The sequence below is a fragment of the Dendropsophus ebraccatus genome, chromosome 3 (assembly GCF_027789765.1).
Source record: "Dendropsophus ebraccatus isolate aDenEbr1 chromosome 3, aDenEbr1.pat, whole genome shotgun sequence".
Lineage (NCBI taxonomy): Eukaryota > Metazoa > Chordata > Amphibia > Anura > Hylidae > Dendropsophus > Dendropsophus ebraccatus.
Genome location: NC_091456.1, coordinates 120,393,727 through 120,417,704, shown reverse-complemented (window position 1 = coordinate 120,417,704; position 23,978 = coordinate 120,393,727). Strand labels below are relative to the sequence as shown.

At 45.8% G+C, this 23,978-nt stretch overlaps 1 protein-coding gene across 4 annotated transcripts in view; it reads right to left on the bottom strand.

The window, feature by feature from the left end:
- Positions 1–6,227: 6,227 nt before the first annotated feature.
- The window catches only part of TJP3 (tight junction protein 3), a 162,431-nt gene continuing 144,680 nt past the window's right edge, over positions 6,228–23,978 (bottom strand). For all 4 annotated transcript variants that reach the window (XM_069962580.1, XM_069962581.1, XM_069962579.1 and 1 more), the window contains exons 19-21: positions 22,474–22,836; positions 18,509–18,552; positions 6,228–6,489 (exon numbers count right to left, since the gene is read on the bottom strand). In XM_069962580.1, coding sequence (XP_069818681.1) covers positions 6,390–6,489; positions 18,509–18,552; positions 22,474–22,836 — 507 coding nt within the window. In that variant the 3' untranslated portion in view covers positions 6,228–6,389. The remainder of the gene's footprint in view (positions 6,490–18,508; positions 18,553–22,473; positions 22,837–23,978) is intronic.

Genomic DNA, 23,978 nt, shown 5'->3' with positions numbered 1-23,978 from the left:
CTTCTTGGGCGGAGAAGGCTTACACATCTTTAGATCAGATTGCAGAGCTATCACCTGGTCTACTACTATTGTTATGCATCGTGGTTGGCAGTTTCAGCTCAGTAAAGACCTGGTTTGGTAAGAAAAGTCTTCAGGCTGTGGCCCCGCCCTAGGGGAAATTGTTGGTATTTCTCCTGTGGTGCCGTCGTGAAGGTGAGGAGAGAAAATAGTATTAGTCTTACCGGTAAGATGTTTTTTCCGAAACCTTCACAACGCCACCAACATCCCTCCCTATATTGTATTGCTAAATATAATACTCACGTTGTGCTCAGAAATTGTTATAATGCACTGGTGCTAGCAGGAAGGGGAGGGGCTTATAACCTCTCTTGTTTGTGCTTTTCCTGTCCCTAGGGCATGAGTTAACTCCTGTGGTGCCGTCGTGAAGGTTTCGGAGAAAACGTCTTACCGGTAAGACTAATACTATTTTTTTAACACATGTGTGAATTATTTGTAATCAATGTAAACCAATCACTGAGTTGTGTGTGTGTACATATACTACGGATGTATTTCACTTTGTACACTTGAAGATGGTAACGTGAGGTTACCGAAACGTCGTGTCTTCCTTTGGAGTGCTGTGTGCAATAAATCACCTACTTTTTCACTGTTAACTCTGTAAATGCCGTGGACTATCTGTTTTCTAGATACTGTACATAGATAGATAGATAAATAAACAAAACACAACAATCACTGAACTCAGGGAGAACAGTGAAAAATTCCAATGGAGTACTCATTTAAGAGTCTCCATTGATTGTCCCATACAAAATTGAATTTGCAAAGAAGGAGTCCGTGGAGCCTCAGTTACGAGTCTCAAAACACGGGAATAGCCAGATATCCCTCTCTCCAGAGAAGGAAGCCCATTGCCAAGGGGTGCCTCCTAGTGGGGAGAGCACCAAACCACCCTGATACGTAGTCCCTCAGGTCTCCAAAGCTCGTAACAGAGTGAGGACCTGAGGGACTACGTATCAGGGTGGTTTGGTGCTCTTCCCACTAGGAGGCACCACTTGGCAATGAGCTTCCTTCTCTGGAGAGAGGGATATCTGGCTATTCCCGTGTTTTGAGACTCGTAACTGAGGCTCCACGGACCCCTTCTTTGCATAGATAGATAGATAGATAGATAGGAAATAGCTATCTAGCAGCTCATCATGTATCTTTGATTACACATACATGTACCATCCCAACATGGTGACACATTTTAATAATTAACGCCTTACTACTTATACTGCCATTATATGGAGTGCAGACTAATGGTATGTTTACACAGAGAGATTTATCTGACAGATTTTTGAAACCAAAGCCAGGAACAGATTATAAACAGGTAACAGGTCATAAAGGAAAGGCTGAGATTTCTCCTGTTTTCAAATCCATTCCTGGCTTTGGCTTAAAAAATCTGTCAGATATCTCTGTCTGTGTAAACACACCATTAGTCAGGATAAAAGGGATTAAAAAAAAATATAGCAACTCTTGTCCAAACACTGCACCACCCCTGTCCTCAGACTGTGTGTGGTATTACAACTTGGCTCCATTTACTTCAATGGAACTGAGCTGCAATACCACACACAAACTGAAGGTCCAGTCCCCGACATGTACGCTGGGATCTACAGCTGTGTACCTGGTATAGACCTAACAGGTTCTCTTTAAAGCGACTCTGTACCCACAATCTGACCCCCCAAAACCACTTGTACCTTCAGATAGCTGCTTTCAATCCAAGATCTGTCCTGGGGTCCGTTCGGCAGGGGATGCAGTTATTGTCATAAAAACAACTTTTAATCCGGCAGCGCTGTGTCTAACGCCCGGGGCTTACATTTGCATATGCATTAGGCAGATTGCTTCCTATTCCCCACCTGTGTGAATAAAGAACATGGGCTGGATCGTACACCTGTGCAAAGCTCAAACAGCAGTAAATGTTCCTGGATCATTCCTAATGATGAAGAGGGTGGGAAGGAAGGACGGAGAGGTGGTGCCAGCATAATGCATATACAAATGTGAGCCCCGGCTGTTAGACACAGCGCTGTAGGATTAAAAGTTGTTTTTATGACAATAACTTCATCCCCTGCCGAACGGACCCCAGGACAGATCTTAGATATCCACAACCCTTCTGCCCGCCAATACACTTTCTACTCTCATCCTCACCAGACGCATACCAGGTTGGACCACGTGTTTGGTAATGTACTATCTTTACGCACTCTTACATCTACTCACATTGAACATATTACGTGGTCAGACCACGCACCTGTGCTCCTGGACCTTGCTCTGTCCCATTGTGCACCTCGTAGATTCCACTGGCAACTTAATGAACACCTTTTTAAGGTACCGGAACACAGGGACGTTCTGAAACAACACCTGTCCTCCTACTTCTCCCTCAATGCTTCCCCGGTCTCTTCTATTGCCTCACTCTGGGAGGCCCACAAAGCTGTGATGCGTGGCCACTGCATATCATTAGCGTCCCACCTGAAAAAGAATAGGCTAGAACAAATATCACAGTGGAGAGCCCGTCTCTCTGCCGTTGAATCTCGTATGCTTCAGCGCCCCACTGTATTCGCTCCCCGGCTGGAGTTCCTGTATATGATCCAGAAGGGATAGCGAATATGTTTCGGGACTATTACACTTCCCTCTATTCCTTGTCCTCACCTTTACCTGATGACCCAGTGGCCCGCCAATCTCTCATCTCTTTCTTTCTTTCCACTCCACCCCTTCCCAAGCTCCCCCCGGAAGCCCTGGATCATCTGAACGCTACTATTACTTCAGAGGAGCTGAAGGAGGTCATTAAAGCCCTACCGAACGGCAAATCCCCTGGGGCGGATGGTTTTCCGTATCTGTATTACAAAACGTTTGGGGAGGTCCTCAACCCACATCTCCTAACATTATTCGCCTCTTTCCTCCATGGGGACCCTATCCCGAACACCATGCTGTACTCACACACTGTAGTGATTTCCAAACCGGGAAAAGTATATGGTTCGGTATGCGCAAATTATAGACCCATCACTCTTCTCAATTCCGACCTGAAAATCTTTGCTAAAACGCTGGCTAATCGCCTTAATGTCTGGCTCCTCCAGCTAATACATCATGATCAGGTCGGTTTTGTCCCTTTCCGACAGGCGGGGGATAACACCCGTCGGACAATTGACTTGATTGATGCGGTCTATAAGCAACGCTCCTCCATGCTCCTCCTAAGCCTTGATGCGGAAAAGGCGTTTGACCGCCTTTTCTGTTTACCACCTTGGAACACCTGGGCTTTCGGGGGGAATTTATCACCGCTCTTCATGCAATGTATTCCACACCAATGTCTGCAGTTAGGCTCCCCCCACGCCACCTCCTCTTCTTTCCCTGTGCGTAACGGCACGCGCCAGGGATGTCCGTTGTCCCCCTTAATTTTTGCTCTGTGCATTGAGCCGCTAGCGGCCGCTATTCGGGCCCATCCGGACAACCGTGGCGTGCGCCTGCACGACAGGGAATTTAAAATTGCCCTATACGAGGACAATGTCCTCCTTACTCTCACTCAACCCTTGCTCTCCCTACCCACCTTACACAACCTTATTCTATCGTTCGGTAAATTATCCGGTTATAAAATAAACACCGCCAAGACAGATGCTCTCCCTATAAACATCCCGAGCTCCTTCTGACCTCCCTACAAAACTCCTACGCATACACATGGCAGTCCTCCTCCCTTATACATCTAGGAGTCAAACTTACCGTGTCTTATGCTCATCTATACCAGGCTAACTTTCCCCCGTTGATCGCTGAGGTCTCTAAATTATTGAACTCCTGGACTCACTTGCCTATTTCCCTCATAGGCCGCATTAATACAATAAAGATGGCAATCCTTCCTAAATTCCTTCACCTTTTTGAAACCCTTCCAGTAGCGGTCCCCCGACCCACCCTTCGGGGTATTTAGGCACTCTTCCTCAGGTTTCTTTGGAGAGAGGGACGCCACGGGATACCTCTCTCTCTCTCCATAGGGGTGGGCTGGCATTTCCGGATATCTCCAGATACTATTTATCAGCACACCTCTGTACAATTCCTTCCTCGGTGTCCCTGCGCTCCTTTAAGAAATTTGTGGACATTGAAAAGCTTTGGATTGCCCCTATTCATCCCTACGCCCTTCTTTGGGCACCTAAGCGCGCACTGCCGGACTCCGCATTATTAGCTCCAATGGCTTTCATGGCAAACATGTGGTCCCAGTGTCGCGCTAAATACGGCCTTTCTGCTCCCTCTTCCCCCCTGGAGCCCTTCCTATACACGCCTGACTTCCCGGTTAGCATAACTCAATCTGTGGCCCAACCCTGGTCGGCGGCAGGATTGTTCAGGTTTTACGATTTGGTAAATCCGGTCACTAGAACCTTCCCTGACTTTTCCGCTCTCTGGGAAAAATACGGCTTCTCCCAGCGCATTTTTTTTCTTACCTACAGATTCGTGGCCTCTTCCGTTCCAGGTTGGGCTCGTTGACCTGTCCCCGCCCTACTCTGTTTAAACTCTTGTCTAAGGGGTGCCTCCTCTAAAGGGCTAATTTCTGATATTTATCGCCTGCTTTTCCCGGCGGACCCCCCTGGACAAGTGGGAACGGGACCTGGGTATCACGATCTCGGGCCCTATGTGGCAGATAATATGGAGTAAGGCAGCCAAATCTTCTTTATGTACCCAATACAAAGAAACGTAATATAAATTACTCATGCGCTGGTATCATACTCCTTCCCTTCTCCACAAGTTCAACCCTGCCTACCCTAATACCTGCTGGAGATGCCAATCTGCTCCGGGTACCCTCTTCCACATTTTCTGGGAATGCCCCTTGATCAAGACGTACTGGGTGATGGTCCGGAACACCATACAAGAGGTTTTAGATACACAACTCCCTATGACTCCTTTACACTTTCTTTTTAATGTCCCCCCTAAGTCTGTCGGGAGTCGCACGGCCAAGATGCTCCTTCACATCCTTACAGTTGCCAAATGTCTTATTCCCCTTCATTGGAAGAGCACTTCCCCTCCTTCCTCGATGGATTTGCTGACACGAATTAGGGATGTTCGTAGTATGGAATCGCTCACAGCGACTTTAAACAACACAATTGAAAAATTTCGCTCGGTATGGGAGCCTTGGGATGCATTCTGGGACAGGCGTTCGAGATAACTCTCTCCCCCCGCCCCCCCCCGTACTTCTCTCCCACATCTCTTATTATGCTATCTCATCTTTTCTCCTCTTTTCTCTCTTCTCCTTTCATTATTGGCAATAGAGGTGAGCCTACAGTACTACTATATAAGTTCACCTTCCCGGTCCTGAAGGATACCGTACGTTTTGTTATTATATATTTTTCCCTTGGTTCCGGGATGACATTTATGAGCAGGATTTCTTTTTCGCCTTCTCCTGTGTTATATTTGGTTTATGTTGCCTTATAGCCCGAATCATACAGCTGCTACACTCACAGTTCTTTTTCGTGAGCGGGCGATTGTTTTTCTGTCATAGGACAGTTTGTTCATTATGTATATGCATATTTTTGCTACATTTCTCCTTTATATCTGTGTTTTACTTTGTTTATACTAAAAACTATAATAAAAAGACAATTTATAAAAAAAAAAAAAAAAAAAAAAAGGAATGCTCCAGGCAGATTGCCTCCAATTCATCAGCTGTGTGAATACTGAACATGGGCTGGACAGTTAAGGCACCTGAGCAATGTTCAGACAGGAGAAAATGTTCCAGTGGCATTCCTATGATGAAGTCCGTCGTCTGCTAGCTACCTCCGTGATCAGTGAAAAACAGTCCATTTTGTCATCCATTATGTATCAGTGTCCATGTTTTTTTCACAGATCTGTTTAAAGAATTTTAAATTATATTGATTACATCACATCCATGTTTTTTACAGATGAAAACAAATGTCACATCCGTGTACATCCGTGAAAAACATGGATCTCATTGATTTCTATGGGGAATCCTTTCCGTGCATCTGTTCCGAGTAATGACATGTCCTATTTTTTAACGGAACAGATCACGGATCTGTGAAATCACGAAATGTCTGAATAGCCCAACAATAAGCAATGGGCTGTAAAATTGTCCGTGCACACGGATTTGTTAGCATGGACAACTACACGGAACGTGTGAATGCAGCCTAAAAGGTGAAACACTTAGTAGCCAACAGCAATACTTTACCACTTGTCTTCCTTACTTTCAGTTATTTCTTATAAGACCAATAAATGGACATCGATATGAAAAATTATATTTATTATACATGCTACAGAAAAAAAATGTTAATGCAAATGTTTTGTTCATAGCGGCATCTGCTTAAATTGTATAAAATAAAGAAAGCTGGTGCAAAAGTTTTTTTTATTGACAGTGTTTGTATCATGTAGTGAATCTTCGCTTAGGTTTAGAGATCAGTGGCCGGACCTCCCCAACTGTAATCTTCATCTGAGCTGGAACTTCTTGCATGATTAAATTTTCTGCGAAGTGCATCGTGTTCATATTCCCTGTTGACATTTTAGAGGTTATAGCTAGTATGCAGAATAGAACAGGAAAATATCTTATTTTGTCCGTCAAGCCAATAATACAGTGAGGGGGTATAAGACCTTTACTTTATGAAAGTATTAAATAGAGATGGGCAAAGTTACAGTATTAACAAAGCAAAGAGATTTGTTAGCTTGGTATATCAGCCAGCTGTCTTTAAACTCCCGCAGCATAGCATTCAAAGGCAGCAGGCTGATAAGCCCACTGCTGAGTTAACAAAGTGCTTTGCTTTGATAACACTGTAAATTTGCACAACTCTAGTTATAGAAATAAGCGAATTTACAGAAAGCGCGAAGGGAAGCACTTTGTTTTCTCTGCAATCCGCCTGCTGCCTTTTGACTCTTTCCAGTTTTTCCAGAACCAGGGGAGGAATGGCACTGAGTTAAAGGAGAAGTCTGGCAAAAAAATTTTTTAATCAAAATATTGTACTGTTCCCCAAAAGTTATACAAATTACCAATATTCACTTATTACGGGAAATGCTTATAGGGTGCCTTCACACCTAGCGACTCGCAGCGTAAATTACACTGCAAGTCTCTCAGGTCCTGGCAGATCACTTTCACTACATACACGCAGCGGTCTGAACAATCGCTGCGTGTATGTAATTCTGCCGGCCCCTTAACCCCTTCAGCTCCTGCTCGGCTCCCGCTCCCACCCTTAGTCTTTCTGCCCTAGGGGTCAGAATTTAAGATCATTGACTAGGTGGGATCCTCTTTGATTTATTTTTTTTATGTGATGCTGCGTCACAGGAGACCAGGTTAGCCTCCAAAACCATGGCCCTTACAACTGCCGGTGGTTGTGCTCTTTGGCTGAGACCTTGGGTTGGTGATAATGCTTCTAAATTTCAGCTGTGTAACCTGGAATATCTGCCTGGCAGATTGTTTGGGTCTGAGCTGGATAAGCTCATGTAAGAACTTTCAGATAAGAAAGAGAAATCTCTTCCTATGACTTAAGTTTCGGCAGCCCTTTCGGAGGGGTAAGTCCCCCCAGAGAGGAAAAGGTCGGTATTAGACACAAGGAAGACGATCAAACTATAACAGAAGAGGAAACAACAAACAGTCCAAAGACTCTTTTAAGAAGCTAGACTGACGCCAGAAGTATTCCTGTAGGTGGCCGCCTAACTTCAGTGAATTGCAAAGATTAATACAAGATTTTGGGGTTCTACAAATTATCAGAGATGGTTATGCTCTTTCTTTGAATCCTCTTGCTCCTCAGAGATTTCCCGCACTCTAGGTCCAGCAAAACAGCTGACTCTAGAGAGAGAGAGAGAGAGAGAGAGAGTGAGAGAGAGAGAGAGTGAGAGAGATGCTTCATTTTATCTCCATCGCCGCGCTGGAAGAAGTTCCCTTTGCAGAATAGGCAGAAGGAGTCTATTTCGCCAGTCTTTCTCGTTTCCAAGCCATCGGGAAAGTGGAGGCTTATAGATCTCAGGTATCTAAACAAGTTTATGGCAAAGAAAAAGTTCCGTATGGAAACAATAAGATCAGTAAAATCCATTCTCCAGAGGGGAGATTTCATGGTATCCTTAGATCTCCAGAACGCCTACCTCCACATTCCTATTCTTCCAGCGTGAAATTTCTAAGAATTGCGGTACTGATAAAGGGTGTGATAAGACACCTACAGTTCAAAGTCTTGCCCTTCGGAATAAGTTCAGCCCCCTTTGTTTTTACAAAGGTGGTGTGGGCCATCATAGTAATCATACGTCTCCAGGACATAAAAGTTGTGCCCTACCTGGACGACTGGTTGATTATGGCTCCGACTCAGACTCTTCTCAAATCCCAATTGGATTTTGTCCTGGATATTCTTCACCAGCTATGATGGATAATCAATGAGGACAAGTTGGAGCTATCTCCATCCAGGGTAATGACTTTCTTGGGGTTTGTAATAGACTCCAACTTAATGAAGTTGTACTTGACTCCCCAGAGACTCACGCGTATTCAAAGGGGAGCTCAATTTCTCATTCCTCTACGTCAGGTAACGTTGAAAGTATTGATGAGGTTTTTAGGGCTCCTGTCCTCTTCAGCAAAGGATGTTCCTTGGGCCCTTTGGCACGTGCAGTACCTCAAAAATTAGATCCTTACAGCTTGGAATCGCAGGTTAGAGGACCTGGATGCTGTTCACATTCTTTCTACAGGAACCAGAAGGACCTTAATACGGAGGAGACAGGTGATTCACGGAGCAGATATAGAGGAGCCGCATTGGATCACAATTACAACAGATGCGTCAGGAACGGGCTGGGGAGACCATCTGGAAGACAAAATGGTCTCCAACATTTGGAATGACACATAAGCAGCCCTTCCCTCTAATGTAAGGGAACACAGAGCCATTTACCTGGCCTTGCTTCATTTTGCTACATTCCTTCTCCGGAGAGTTGTAAGGATCAGAACGGACAATAAGGCTTGTGTGGCATACCTCAACAAGCAGGGAGGTACCAGATCACAGATGCTTCTCGAAGAAGTAGAGAAGATTTTCATTTGGGCAGAGTCAAGGAAAACCAGGTTATCTGCTCTTCTTATCAGGAGTGTAGACAACACTCTGGCAAAGGTATGACAGTTCCAGGAGAATGCTCTCTGTCCAGCAACATATTCAAATCAATTGACATCCAGATGGGGAGTCCCGGAGATTGATCTTATGGCATTAAAATGGACCGGGTATTGCAGACATTATCTCATGCCAGAAGCGAAGCAACAAACAAGTCATATCTGCGCATCTGAAAGATTTTTCAAAAATGGTGTTCGGAGAAGTAGTTCGACGCCTCAGCTCCCTCTGTCTCTCAACTTCTCGAACTCTTCCAAGCAGGGATGTGGAGTCTGAGTCGCAGAGTCGCAGTCGGATTCGGAGCTAGTTTTGGCTGGAGTCAGAGTCGTAAAAAAAAATGTACCGACTCCGACTCCACTTTAAAAAATGTAGAATAGAATTTTGATATGAATTCTACAAGTTTTGCTCATGAATATATATTATGAGCAACATTCTAATAGGACACTGGCCCTATTACATAAGGGTGGTCATGGAAAAGTGTGTGGGGGGGATGTGTGCTGTTCTCTTCCTGGATGCTGGATGACTGTATATGAGCAGCAGTGTAATATGAAGATAACCTGTGTAATATAGAGGAAGAGGAGGAGGAGAAGACATAAGCAGTGTAGCAGTAACCTCTGTCCTCAGTGCGGTGTTTTCTCTGGGAGAAGATTGTGTGTTTTTCTTCAGTGTTCAATGGCTGCAGCTGTTTGTGTGTGCGTGCATGCTATGGCTGCAGTAGGCTGTGTGTGTGCCATGGCTGCAGCAGGCTGTGTGTATGTGTGCTATGGCTGTAGCAAGCTGTGTGTGTGTGCACACTATGGCTGCAACAGGCTATGTGTATGTGTGCTATGGCCGCAGCAGGCTGTGTGTGTGTGTGGTGTGCGCTATGGCTGCAGCAAGCTTTGTGTGTGCTATAGCTGCAGCAGGCTGTGTGGGTGTGTGTGTGCCATGACTGCAGCAGGCTGTGTGTGTGTGTGTGTGTGTGTGCCATGACTGCAGCAGGCTGTGTGTGTGTGTGTGTGTGTGTGTGTGTGTGTGTGCTATTGTGTGCCCCCACAGTGACCTTCTATATCACTGTGACCTCTATATCACTGTGTGTGACCCCCTCTCTACATCACTGTGTGTGACCCCCTCTCTACATCACTGTGTGTGACCCCCTCTCTACATCACTGTGTGTGACCCCCTCTCTACATCACTGTGTGTGACCCCCTCTCTACATCACTGTGTGTGACCCCCTCTCTACATCACTGTGTGTGACCCCCTCTCTATATCACTATGTGTGACCCCCTCTCTATATCACTATGTGTGACCCCCTCTCTATATCACTATGTGTCTCCCCCTCTCTATCACTATGTGTGACCCCCTCTCTATATCACTATGTGTGACCCCCTCTCTATATCACTATGTGTGACCCCCTCTCTATATCACTATGTGTGACCCCCTCTCTATATCACTATGTGTGACCCCCTCTCTATATCACTATGTGTGACCCCCTCTCTATATCACTATGTGTGACCCCCTCTCTATATCACTGTGTGTGACCCCCTTCTATATCACTATGGCTGACCTCTATATCACAGGGATCTGGCATTGTTAGCAGTATTTCTGTGTGTCTGGTGAATATTTAGTTAGAAACATAGAAGATTGTCAGCAGGAAAAGACCACCTGCTCCATCTAGTCTACTTGTGAGTTGTTCAGGACATGGAGGCTGGAGACTGGCTGCATCCACTGCACACACAGGAGAAGCTGCTTTATATGTTTCCTTATTCCCTCAGAAATCGCCCCAGGATCATGTAGGACATTAGGGAGAATATATATGTCCTATATATTACAGAAAATACTGTTCTCATCTACCAAGTGTAGAAATCATAATTTGAATATAAAGTCATGGCACAGCGGCAGCAGGAAACCTCACAAAGCGTTTCAGGCAGAGGGCAGGGCAGAGAGTCTGGCTCAAGGGGCAGAAGAGGAAGTGGCGCAGGAAGAGGGTCCAGTGGCAAGCCTGAGCTTCCTTTGTCACACCAGGGTCAGGTCCACACATCCAATTCCACAGTCCTGGAGTGGCTGGCTCACACTTAGACGTACACAAGTAGTGAGACAGACAGACAGGTATCTGTGGGTACCTCGGACACGACCCTTACTTGGCACGGGCACGCAGCAATTAACCCACGTCCACCATCTGACATCCTCAGCAACATCCCGCTAACTTTTGACCCGCCGCCTGCAAGGGAACTGTTGGCGTCTATGAGCAGCGAACTGCTCTTTGATGACGATGAGCACGTGGAGGAAGAGACAGGGAACAATCAAGTGCAGGGCATAGCTGTGTCGGAGGCGATATCAGAGCAGGCCCATGTTAGGCCTGGCAGGAGAGCAGTAGGCAGTAGACGAGAGAGGGTTGGGCAGGAGCCTGATGAGGATGATAGCATCATTCTGGAACAGGGTGATGCTACATCGGATGTTACATGGGATCCACGGCAGGATTTGGATTATTCAACGGATTCGTCAACCGGGAATCCGTGCGCCAGCAGGCCCGCCACAACTAAAAAGCAGACAGGCAGCAGTAGTCAACTAACAAGTCAGAAGTGTAGCCGGGACAAGCAGATGACCACTGGAGAACCCTCCTCCACTGCAGGTCCTAGTATCGTCAGCGCCCGCCCATCCTCGCAGCCTGTCGGTACTAGACTCTACACCTCTCCTGTGTGGCAGTTTTTAAAAAAGTGCCCGGAGCATACCTACGTGGTCATCTGTCGCCTGTACTACAGGCACATTAAAAGAGGCAAGAGTTGCCATCCTGGCACCAGTGCCATGGCTGCCCATATGAAGCGCCACCACCTTTCTGCCTGGGAGAAACGGGGTGATAGTGGGTCACAGCAAGCCCAGGCAGAGCCGTGGTCAACAGCAGCAGGAAGCAGCAGTAGTCAGAAGGTACTTTCACAGAGTCAGACCTCCTCTGTGGAAGGGAGTGTGGCTTCACTCCCTTCTTTGGCTGGTGGCCCCTGTGTTGCTAGCAGTAGGCAGCCTGTTATCATTGAGTCCCTAAAACGGAGGCAGACATATGCACCCAGCGATCCCGCAGCAGTCAAGCTGAACGCCCACCTGGCCAAGTTGCTGGTGCTCCAGGCTCTGCCGTTTAACCCCTTGCCGCATATGGACGTACCGGCACGTCCAAATCTGCATACAGTTCCTGCAGATGGACGTGCCGGTACGTCCACGGGATGACAGGGGTGCAGGAGCTGCACTCCTGTCATCCCCGGCGGGGCCAGGCTGTCAGTGATAGCCGGGCACCCGCCTCAACTGCCGAGATCCGCGCCGTGCCCGGATCCCGGCAGTTAACCCCTTAGTGACCGCCGATACGGCGGTCACTAATGGCCCGGCGCTGCAGTGCTTTTCATCTCCCCCCACCGTGAATCCACGGTGGGGGGAGATGAAATAAGTGAATCAGACCCCAGATCAGCCCCCCCCCCCCCTAGTAGCCAGTCACTAACCCCCCTCCCCAGGCGGCCATCAGATCCAAGATGGCCGCCGCCATCGCTGTGAACAGAGTATATCTGTTCACAGCGATGGAAATGTAAAAATGAATTAAAACCCCATGCTCTCTGCCACCGGAGGTAGGGGGTAGGGGGTCCTGGAACAGGCGATCGGTGGTATATACTATATACCGCCGATCGCCTGTTCACAGTGCAGGGATGCACTTTTTATCCCCTGTCACCATCAATGATTGGTGACAGGGGATAAAAAGTGTCAGGGTCCGTCCCCCAAGTCGCCCCCCCCCCCCCAGTCACCCCCCGTCCCCCAGTTACCCCCCTACCCCTTATACGTTACCTGATCCTGGAGCTCCTCCCTCCTCGACGTCCTGGCTGGTTATGAAGTGCGCATGCGCTACATAACCAGCCAACTCTGAAAATTTAAAGTGACAGAGACCAATTTGGTCTCTGTCACTGAACTATGATTACTGTGATAGAAAATATCACAGTAATCATAGTAATACAGTGAAAATGAATGTATAAAGTACAAAAAGTGACAAACACACAAAAAAATAAAACACACACTTTTTATTATAGTAATAATTGCAGTTTACTCCTAAATTACCCCTACCCCCCCCCCCCCAGATTACCCGTAACTACCGCAGGTTGCCCGTAACCCCCCCAGGTTGTCCGTAATCACGTCAGATTGCACGTAACCCCCCAGATTACACGTAACCACCGCACGTTGCCCGTAACCACCGCACGTTGCCCGTAACCACCGCACGTTGCCTGTGACCCCCTCTAGATTGTCCGTAATCACCCCAAATTACATGTACCCACCCCAGATTACCTATAAGCACTTCAGTTTATCCGTAACAAATCTAGATTGTCTGTAACCCCCCCAGGTTGCCCTAACCACCGCAGGTTGCCGTAATCATGCCAGATTACATGTAACCCCCCCAGATTGCACGCAACCACCGCAGGTCGCCTCTGACCACCGCACCTTGCCTCTGACCACCCCAAATTGCCAATGACATGGCGGCACACCTCAAACAGCAAGTCCAGGTGTTTTTGGACTCTACGTTGCCACCTAACGTGCCGGAACCCCTGGACTACTGGGTGGGAAAATTAGATGTCTGGCCAGAACTCGCTGAATTTGCTTTGGACATACTCTCCTGTCTGGCCAGCAGTGTGTCATCAGAGCGAGTTTTCAGTGCAGCAGGTCATATTGTCAGTCCCAGGAGAACCAGATTGTCCTGTGATAGTGTGGAACGTCCAACTTCAAAATGAACGCCACATGGATAGATAAGGACTTTGTGACACCTGCTCCTGATACCACAGAGTAGGATTTGGTCCTGTTGTCACCAAGATGTAGGACCTTTTCTGCATTTATTATGGCCTATATGTGAACTAGACCTTACTGGTCATTCCACCCTTCCTGCTGCCCTGCTACCTCTCGCCTCTCTCTGTCCATGGAGCTCATTATTCTGCTTCAGCTGCTCATGTCACCCCATTACAACTGCTACTCCTGCCCTGGCCTCCATCTTGGCTACTGCTGGGCCTTAACTGGCATCCATGTTGACTACTGCTGTGCCTGCCCTTGCCTCCTTGTTGGCTACTGCTGGGCCTTGACTGGCCTCTAGGTTGACTACTGGTGTGCCTGCCCTTGCCTCCTTGTTGGTTACTGCTGCTCCTGCCTGCTCTCCATGTTAGCTACTGCTGCTCCTGCCTGGCCTCCATGTTGGCCACTGCTGCTCCTGCCTGGCCTCCATGTTGGCTACTGCTGATCCTGCCTGGCCTCCATGTTGGCTACTGCTGATCCTGCCTGCCCTCCATGTTGGCTACTGCTGATCCTGCCACCCCTCCATGTTGACTACTGTTGCTCCTGCCTGGCCTCCATGTTGGCTACTGCTGCTCCTGCCTGGCCTCCATGTTGGCTACTGCTGCTCCTGCCTGGCCTCCAATGACTACTGCTGCTCCTTCACTGCATTTGTGACCTTTTTCCTGCATAGACCTTGTAATGGTGAGTTTCCTGCATAGACCCTGTAATGGTGAGTTTCCTGCATAGACCCTGTAATGGTGAGTTTCCTGCATAGACCCTGTAATGGTTAATTTCCTGCATAGACCCTGTAATGGTTAATTTCCTGCATAGACCCTGTAATGGTTAATTTCCTGCATAGACCCTGTAATGGTTAATTTCCTGCATAGACCCTGTAATGGTTAATTTCCTGCATAGACCCTGTAATGGTGAGTTTCCTGCATAGACCTTGTAATAGTGAATATTGAAGTCTAAAAAAAAAAATTTGACTTTGAGATATCGAAAAGATAATGATGTTACTGAAATGTAGAGCCCTAAATTCAACCAAATACACTACCCTCGTATCATATAGATGCTTTAAACTATGAAATCTGAAGAAATCTGAAATTCGGTCGAACCAAACTTTCCGAAAAAATTAGAAAGTCCGGTCAGACCGAACTTTTGAAAAGTTCGCTCATCTCTAATTGGGACCTGTCTGTAGTCCTCAGGCAACTTTGTGGTGCTCCCTTTGAACCTCTTGAAGTTGATTTGAAATTTTTTTACACTCAAGACTATTTTTCTTTTAGCTGTTACATCTGCCAAAAGGGTAGGGGAGTTACAGGCTCTAGGGTCTGAACATCCTTATACAGTGTTTTATGAAGAGAGAGTGATCTTAATATTTCTTCCAGTATTTCTTCCGAAATGTGTTACGTTTGAAAACATCAATCAGGCTATTGTGTTACCTGTTTTTTTTTCTCATGAAGATCCCAATCAGGATGACCTAGATCTTTCATCCCTAGATGTCTACAGATGTCTCCATATCTCCCTCAGATTTATCTACGCAGGGTCAAGGACTTTCCGTGGAAAGAACAAGGGAAAGAAGGCTTCTAAACTCTCCATTGGATTTGTGAGTGCATTGAGCTATCCTATTCTTCTGCGGGTCTGCCGTGCCCGGACTTTACTAAAGCGCATTCCACCAGGGCTGTTGCTACCAGTTGGTCGGAACGCAGTCTGGTTCCCCTAGATCTGATTGGTCAGTCAGCCACGTGGTCTTCCCATTCTACTTTTGTGAAACATTACAGACTTGGTTCCATTCACTCTGCCTGTACGACCTTTGCTAGGTCAGTGCTAAATGCTGCTGTGCAGGAAAGCCCTCCTATGGGGGATACTACTTGCCAATTCCCCATACATTGTGATGCCAATGGGACATAAGGGAAGTGTACATTATAATGTTAATGTGTTTTCCTATGTCCCATTGGCATCACAAGGCTATCTCCCTTGTTATTTTACTTTATAATTTGATTGCTGAGGTCACGTAATAGCTTCCTTATATACTTCCTGTGGGAGGAGTCAATCTTTAGATTTTGTGAGTTTATTAAAATTTTTCTTTGTCCCAGGGGCTCGCAGGGGTGATAATGCCCCATACATTGTGATGCCATTGGGTCTCAGGGAAAACACATTAACATTATAATGTACACTTAGTGGGGGGGGGGGGGGGGGTATCTGCATTGAGACTACTTTTGACATGTCTGCATGACATCAAACATTTTTATAAATGATCATAAGTTTAATAGACAGAACATAGTTAAAGGAGAAGTCCAGCGAAACTTTTAACTAAAGTATTGTATTGCCCCCCAAAAGTTATACAAATCACCAATATACACTTATTACGGGAATTGCTTATAAAGTGCTTTTTTCCCTGCACTTACTACTGCATCAAGGCTTCACTTCTTGGATAAAATGGTGATGTCACAACCTGACTCCCAGAGCTGTGCGGGGGATGGGATGGCTGCTGGAGAGGATGATGGCAGGAGGACAAGGGCACTGGAGGGACACTGAGCATCCCCCTGCCATCATCCTCTCCAGCAGCCACAGCCCACACAGCTCTGGGAGTCGGGTTGTGACAACAATTTTATCCAGGAAGTGAACACTTAATGCATTAGTAAGTGCAGGGGAAAAAATCCCTTTATGTGCATTTCCCGTAATAAGTGTATATTGGTGATTTATATAACTTTTGGGTGGCAATAAAATACTTTAAAATATACATTTTCGCCGGACTTCTCTTTTAATTAGTGACTATTATATGTCCATTTTCAGCATGTAAAGGTTTAGGGCTTATTCCCATGTCCTGTATTCTACAGACACTACGGACAGGAAAGCCCTGTACTAGAGTCTTTCCCCGCCTGGCATGATTTATCAATATCATGCTGGAAGCGGGAAAATTGTTTGAATCTTCACGACACTGAAGCCAAGTGGCTGCTTCATTAAAGTGCTGTGAAGTCTCAAACACTTTTTCTGCTCCCGGCATGATATTGATTCTACTGTGTCTTTAAAGGGGTAGTGCGGTGCTATGCTTTTTTCCAAATCTAGCACCACATGACAAAGTTATATAAATTTGTCATGTACTGCTATTACCTGTCTGGTCGTCTTCATGCTGTTCTGGACTGTCCCGCCCCCCCCCGCCGGAAGTTCTGTAGTTCCATCTTTTTTTTCTGCGTGCCGGCACATAGGTCCGGCAGCCATTTTGTGCCAATACGTCATCCATGACGTTTGGTGGGCTGGCCGGGGCGGTCTGTCCCCTCATCAGCCCGCCCCAAGCTCAGACCCTAGTTCTGTCCCTCTCCATGATGTTGCTCGTCTACTATTGGCTGAGCAAAGCATGTGACTGCCAAATCCTATCACAACCAGTAAGACGAACATGCGCTGTTCTAAGTAAATCCCTGAGTGTCTCCGCTCTGTATCTGTTCTCTTCACTTTGCTCACAAGTACAGAGAGCAGGTACAAAGCAGTGACACCCGGGGATTCAATTACATCGGAACCTGTACTTGTGTCTCCCCCTCCTCTCTCCTGCACAAGCTGTCAGCGATCTGCTGTGTATTGTGACTAGAATCCTTCTGCGTCTCCCCCTCCCTCACCCATCCTGCACGAGCTGTGAGCGATCTGCTGTGTATTGTGACTAAAATCCCTCTCTCTGTCTCCCCCTCCCCCCTCCTGTCAGCGATCTGGAGATGAGACACAGAGGGATTCTAGTCACAATACACATCAGATCGCTCACAGCTCGTGCAGGATGGGTGAGAGAGGGGAAGACACAGATAAGGATTCTAGTCACAATACACAGCAGACGGCTAGAGCTCCAGGAGGACAGGTGTCTATGAAGACTAGAATCCCTCTGTGTCTCTCCCTCCCCCCTCCTGCAGGAGCTGACAGCGATCTGATGTGTATTGTGAATAGAATCCCTCTGTGTCTCCTCCTCTCCAGATCGTTGACAGCTCATGCAGGAGGGTGGAGGGATAGACACAGAGGGATTCTGTTCACAGTACACAGCAGATCGCTCACAGCTCGTGCAGTCTATGAGTCCCGTCCTGTATGAGCTCTCCCTAGATCTATGAAGAAGGACTACCTAGCGTCAGGGCATTACAGGGCTGGGGGAGGAATATTGATAAGGTGGGCGGGTAGAGGGGCCGGCTATATGACGCACTGCATTCTAGGCGGCGACTGGGTAATACAGCACATAGTACATAGGCAATGTTAGCAGCTGTGAATGCATTAGTATTAGTTTATGAAGCGCCGCACTACTCCTTTAAGTGAGACCATATTGTTACAGGATCCATGATGGATTTAATGCATCAAGCTATGATACTTTTTCCCTTTAATGTATGCATAATGCTAAAAAAACACAGCAGTTTTTTGGAAACCTGACGCTGCAGTTTTTGTGGCAAAACCAGAAGTGGATTCAAATGGGATAGAAATAGAAAGTACTTCTCTTTTTTGCTGAATCCTCTTGTTTTTGGCACAAAAACTGCCGTGTGTGATTCCAGCACAAAGTATGTTTGTTTTGTTAAATAGCGTAGCATCAAATAATAATGTTTGTGGAACCTCTCATGTGGCTCTGGGGATCTGTCAATACCAGCTGCCACTTTTGGCAACATATTAATATAAGGAGGAAAATTGAAATACCAGATGTAATGGTGATTATTCTATTTTACCTGTTGTTGTGACTCCACTGAAGATGGGGCTTTATTGCTCCTTCCTGCAACAGACAGAAACATTATATATAAACTGCACTCAACATTTCTACTATTACTCAATTAGGTTTAGTGAAAGGGACTATTTAGGGAAACACTGAACATTGTGCCAATTTCTATTATTCCCAATAATCAACCCAGGAGTACTGGGAATATTTTATTATAACTGATCAATATACCCCAAAAAAACATATACAAGTAAACTGAAGAACTAAACAAAATGCAAACGTTTAAAAAGACACTACCACACTGCCATTTAGTATTAAAATGTATTATAGTTTAGTAGACTGGTATCACATTGTAAATAGGGAAATACAATAGGCCCAGCTGCAGAGAGAGCAGTAGGTAATGGCAGTGTAGTGCAATTTAAGAGCTAAAAGTATGATGTGTTTTGGCACACCTGGTGCAACTGAAGAAGAATGCTAAGTACGGAGTTAAATAACCTCTGACTGAGTGCTTCAGTGTGCACCACCACCACCAGAGCACCACCACCAGAGCACCACCACCAATGTCCATGAACTACGTCACTGGTTGTAGTGGGAAATCCCAATGACAAGATGTTTAACAGTGGCCATTCTCCGTAAAGATAGAGAGAACACTGTTGATGGGACGCAGAGGATCAGGTGATCCAACACACGACCGACAGACCACCAGCAGATGCGCATCAGAATAGGACATTGGAAAGGGGGGGCGGCCCGGGTTGAAACACATGTTGGGAATTCACAGGACTCCCTGCGCATGCGCAATGTCAAAGTATGACGTACATGAGTGCATATTTGGTGTCGTAGCGTGCAAAATAAAAATAAAAGGTTTATGGCTCGTAGAAGGCCAGAAGGAGAACAATGCTTCCCTATGAACTGGACATATGTGCATCAATGACCTTTGGTCATGAATGGGCTTAACAGGGCATATGCGGTCGATAACATTGCATTTCGTGGTCGCAGGAATGATACAGTGATTGTTCACAAGATTGTCTTGCCGTTTAAAGGCACTGCAAACAGGCGCTAATCTTGCTGATTAGTGCCACATCAAGCTGGGTAAAGGGAGCTCAAAGGTGTTTTCTGATTAAAACTTACTTGTCCCCCCTCCACAGGATAATGAGTAAGAGATAGTAAGAGTAAGATAAAATGTAGGCAGATGTACATGATTTGACATAGCAACTATGGTTACCTCCACTTCTATTGTTATTATGGAAAGTAGAAGTGGGTGCATAGGAAATTTAAAGAGGAACTCCAGGTAGAGATTGAAAAAAATGAAACTTCTGCAGAAGAATATAGCATTATTTACCTGTCCATCCCAGTTTTAAAACTACCAAAAATCCATTTGTTTTGGGGGGTTTTGTTCTGTATTGTGTTTCTGTCCTTCCTGGTTGAGCAGTTCCCAGAATGCAATGCTTCCCCTCAGCTGATCATCACAGTCCCCCACCCATCACAATCAGTAAAATTAGTGCTGCACCTGCTTCTGGCCATTCAGAGATGGTGGATCACTAAGGGGATTGGGGGATCCAGCCAAGCCTCCTGTGACATCATACCCTGCCCCATGTCTGCATCATCAGCCTGTCCTTAGCAAACACACACACAATGTGAGACAGAGGCATGGAATTTTTGTCTCCTAAGGTGGGAAAGCAGTGGGAGCAGGAGACAATGTGAATTGGCACAGGGGCCATTTTTCTTCAATTCCTGGATTTCTATCAGCTACCAGTGTGGCAGAACCGCACAGATACGGTAATACATTGTATAGACACATCTATATAACTTTTAATGTACTTTTAATATAAAACAAGTTTTTCTTATCCGGAGTTCCCCTTTAATGCAAATCACTGGAAGGGTCAGGATACCTCGAGAAAGAGGATCCTCGCCTGCCTCAGTGGCTTCCTCCTTTAGGGAGCCTGGGTTCAAGTAAGGAGGGCTAGAGTTGCCCTTTAGCCTTAACTTCCAAGGACTCAGTTAAAACAGGCGGTCCCATAATACCACAAGTAGTAGTGATGTAGGATGATGGCAGCGCACTTGTGCATTCCAGGGGTGTTACCTTTCAAAGCTTGCAACAGTGTTGGTTTTGGGCAGCATATTGCTTTCGATTGGTTGTGAAGGGCCTGGTTTTCCTGCCTAAGGGCCCTATTACACCAGATGATTGTTAGCCGATTACTAGACGATAATCATTTGGTGTAATAGCTCATGTTAAAAAAAATAAGTAGTGATCAAAATTTTTTCCTTTACACCAATTTGATATTAATAGAGATGAGCGAACCGGGTTCGGTTTCGAGTCGATCCAAACCCGAACGTTTGGTATTTGATTAGCGGGGGCTGCTGAACTTGGATAAAGCTCTAAGGTTGTCTGGAAAACATGGATACAGCCAATGACTATATCCATGATTTCCACATAGCCTTAGGACTTTATCAAAGTTCAGCAGCCACTACTAATCAAATGCCGAAAGTTCGGGTTCGGATCGACTCGAGCATGCTCGAGTATCGCTCATCTCTAGATATTAATAAAAACTAGTGATCATGGCCCAAAAATGACACCCCAACCTGCCCTGTAGGTGGAAAAATAAAAGCGCTATGGCTCTTAAAAGGCGGGGAGGCACATTGCATTAATTTGACCTAGACATCTGGGCACCAATGACCTTGGTCATGAAGGGGTTAATATCTTTGTTTGATTTGTTCAATTTAAAGTGACAATTTTTACAACAATTTTGCTGAAAATTTTGTGAAGTTGCATCAAAATGGCATTATTTTACTGCAAATTTCTCAACTGGGTAAAATTGTGCATCAAGTAGACTAGTGGAAATCATGAAAGTTAAAGGGGTAGTGCGGCGCTAAGAAATTATTCACAAAATAACACACATTACAAAGTTATACAACTTTGTAATGTATGTTATGTATGTAAATCGCCCCCTTCCCAGTGTTCCCCCACCCCGCATGTGGACCCGGAAGTGTAGTGTACCATACATATCTGACACGTGTCGACCCCCGTCCCCGATCTTCTGTCAACGACGTAATCTTTGGGAGGCCGGCGAATCGCTGCAGCTGTCCCTGATGCTGACTGCCGCGTCATTGGTTGCTCAGCCGTGATTGGCTGAGCTTAACTGTGCTCAGCCAATCGCGGCTGAGCAGCTGATGACGTGTTACGGCACTCTGGAATTTTTTTGCGCTTGTACCGTTTACCGTGCAAAATCAGAAATTTTTATTTATTTATAAAATGGGAAAAGGAGGGTGATTCTGACTTTTACTAGGGAAGGGGATTTTTTTATTAATAAACTTTTTTTTCCACATACATTAATTAGAAGCCCCCTAGGGGACTATATACACAGCACTGATCCCCCATTGAGATCAATGCTGTGTGTATAATAGAGCACTGATCCATCAGAACAGATACATGGATTGCAGAGCTGGGATCAGCTGTCATGTTTGATCGCTGCACTCGCTAATAGCTGCGGTCCAGAGCTGCAGAAAGCAGCTGGGTTTGCGGCGGTTCAGAGCTGGGTCATGTCGCGGCCCCTCTCTAGACGTCCCCACCCACCACAGGACATACTGGTACGTCCTGCAGAGGGAAGGGGTTAACGGCTGCTCACCTGCTACTAGACTCATTGAAATGTGATTGACAGGACAGAAAAGCACAGGACTCTGAAGGTACAACACACACTTCCTGTATTTTGTCCAAGCTCTGCAGCTGTCATAGACAAACATGTATTGACAACAGGCGGAGGAGCAACAAGAGTAACACCTAGTATGCAATATTTTAACTTTCAATTAAATACAGAAAGTATTTTTTTTTATTAAAGTGAATTACATATATTTTAGATATTGATGCCTTTGTCAAAATATGTGAAGCTGTTTTTAATGATACATTTAAGAAATATATTATTCATGTGCTATCCATTATATTACGTAGTCAAAAAGCGTGCTATTGTTATGACAATGATTTACCTGTGTAGGACTGTAATTATCATGAGATGGTGATTGACCTCTGTAATCAGACAATGGTTCAGTAGGTGACTGTTTTCCATGGTAGGAAGAAGTCTCAATAGATGAATGGCCTTTGGAGTGATATGATGAATCATATGGCGGGTTGACATCATGGTAAAGAGATGAATGCTCAACAGGCTCAGAAGATCGGGCTAGTGCCGGTTCTTTAAAATCTTCATCCAGCTCCTGGTCAGTGTAAGCTCCACCTTCAGCATCAGTCTCCTCATAGTCACTGTTTGCCCGACTGTCACAGCTCAGGTAGTCTGTAGACCCAACTGCTGACCCATTCATGAGATCTAGAGGTTCAGTAACTAGAGAATCAGCCTAAAATAAAAAAATATATACATTTTTGTTAGCCTCACCCCACCCAGTGCATCATACAAACATATATACAGTGGAGAAAATGCAAAGGTCTGTAACTTCTATCATAGGTACACTTCAACTGTGAAAGTCTATTAAAAAATCCAGAAAATCACATTGTATGATTTTTAAATAATTAATTTGCATTATATTGCATGAAATAGGTATTTGATCAAATCATTTGATGGAAGAATTCTGGCTCTCACAGACCTGTTAGTTTTTCTTTAAGAAGTACTGGACTCATTACTTGTATTAACTGCACCTGTTTACTTGTTACCTGTATAAAAAAAAAAAAAAAAATCTGTCCACACAATCACACACACACTGCAACCTTTCCACCATGGCCAAGACCAAAGAGCGGTCTAAGGAAACCAGGGACAAAATGGTAGACCTGCACAAGGTTAGGGTGAGCTAAAGGACAGTAGACAAGCAGCTTAGTCAGAAAGTAACAAGTGTTGGCTCTATTGTTAGAAAAACAAGAAGACTGTCAATCTTACTCGGTCTTGGGCTCCAGCCAAGATCTCACCTTGTGGGGTAAGGATGATTCTGAAAAAGTGAGGAATCAGCCCAGAACCACACGGGAGGACACGGGCAATGACCTGAAAAGAGCTGGAACCAGTGTCTCAAAAATTACCATTAGTAACACACTACATGATCATGGATTAAAATCCTGCAGGGTACGCAAGGTCCCCCTGCTTACGCCCAGGCCCATTTGAAGTTCACCAATGACCATTTGGATGATCCCAAGGAGAACTTTTAGGCATCAACTCCACTAGCCATGTTTGGAGAAAGAAGAAGGATAAGTACAACCCCAAGAACACAGTCCCAACCATGAAGCATGAGAATGGATGGGGTCATGTATCGTGAGATTTGGACCAACCACCTCCTCCCCTCAGTAAGAGCACTGAAGATGGGTCGTGGCTTGGTCATCCAGCATGACAATGACCTGAAACACACAGCCAGGGCAACTAAGGAGCGGCTCCATAAGAAGCAATTTAAGGCCCTGGATCGGCCTAGCCAGTCTCCAGAACGTAACCTAATAGAAAGTCTTTGGAGGGAGCTAAAATACCTGCTCCAGTCTGTGCAAACTTGGTCAAGAACTACAG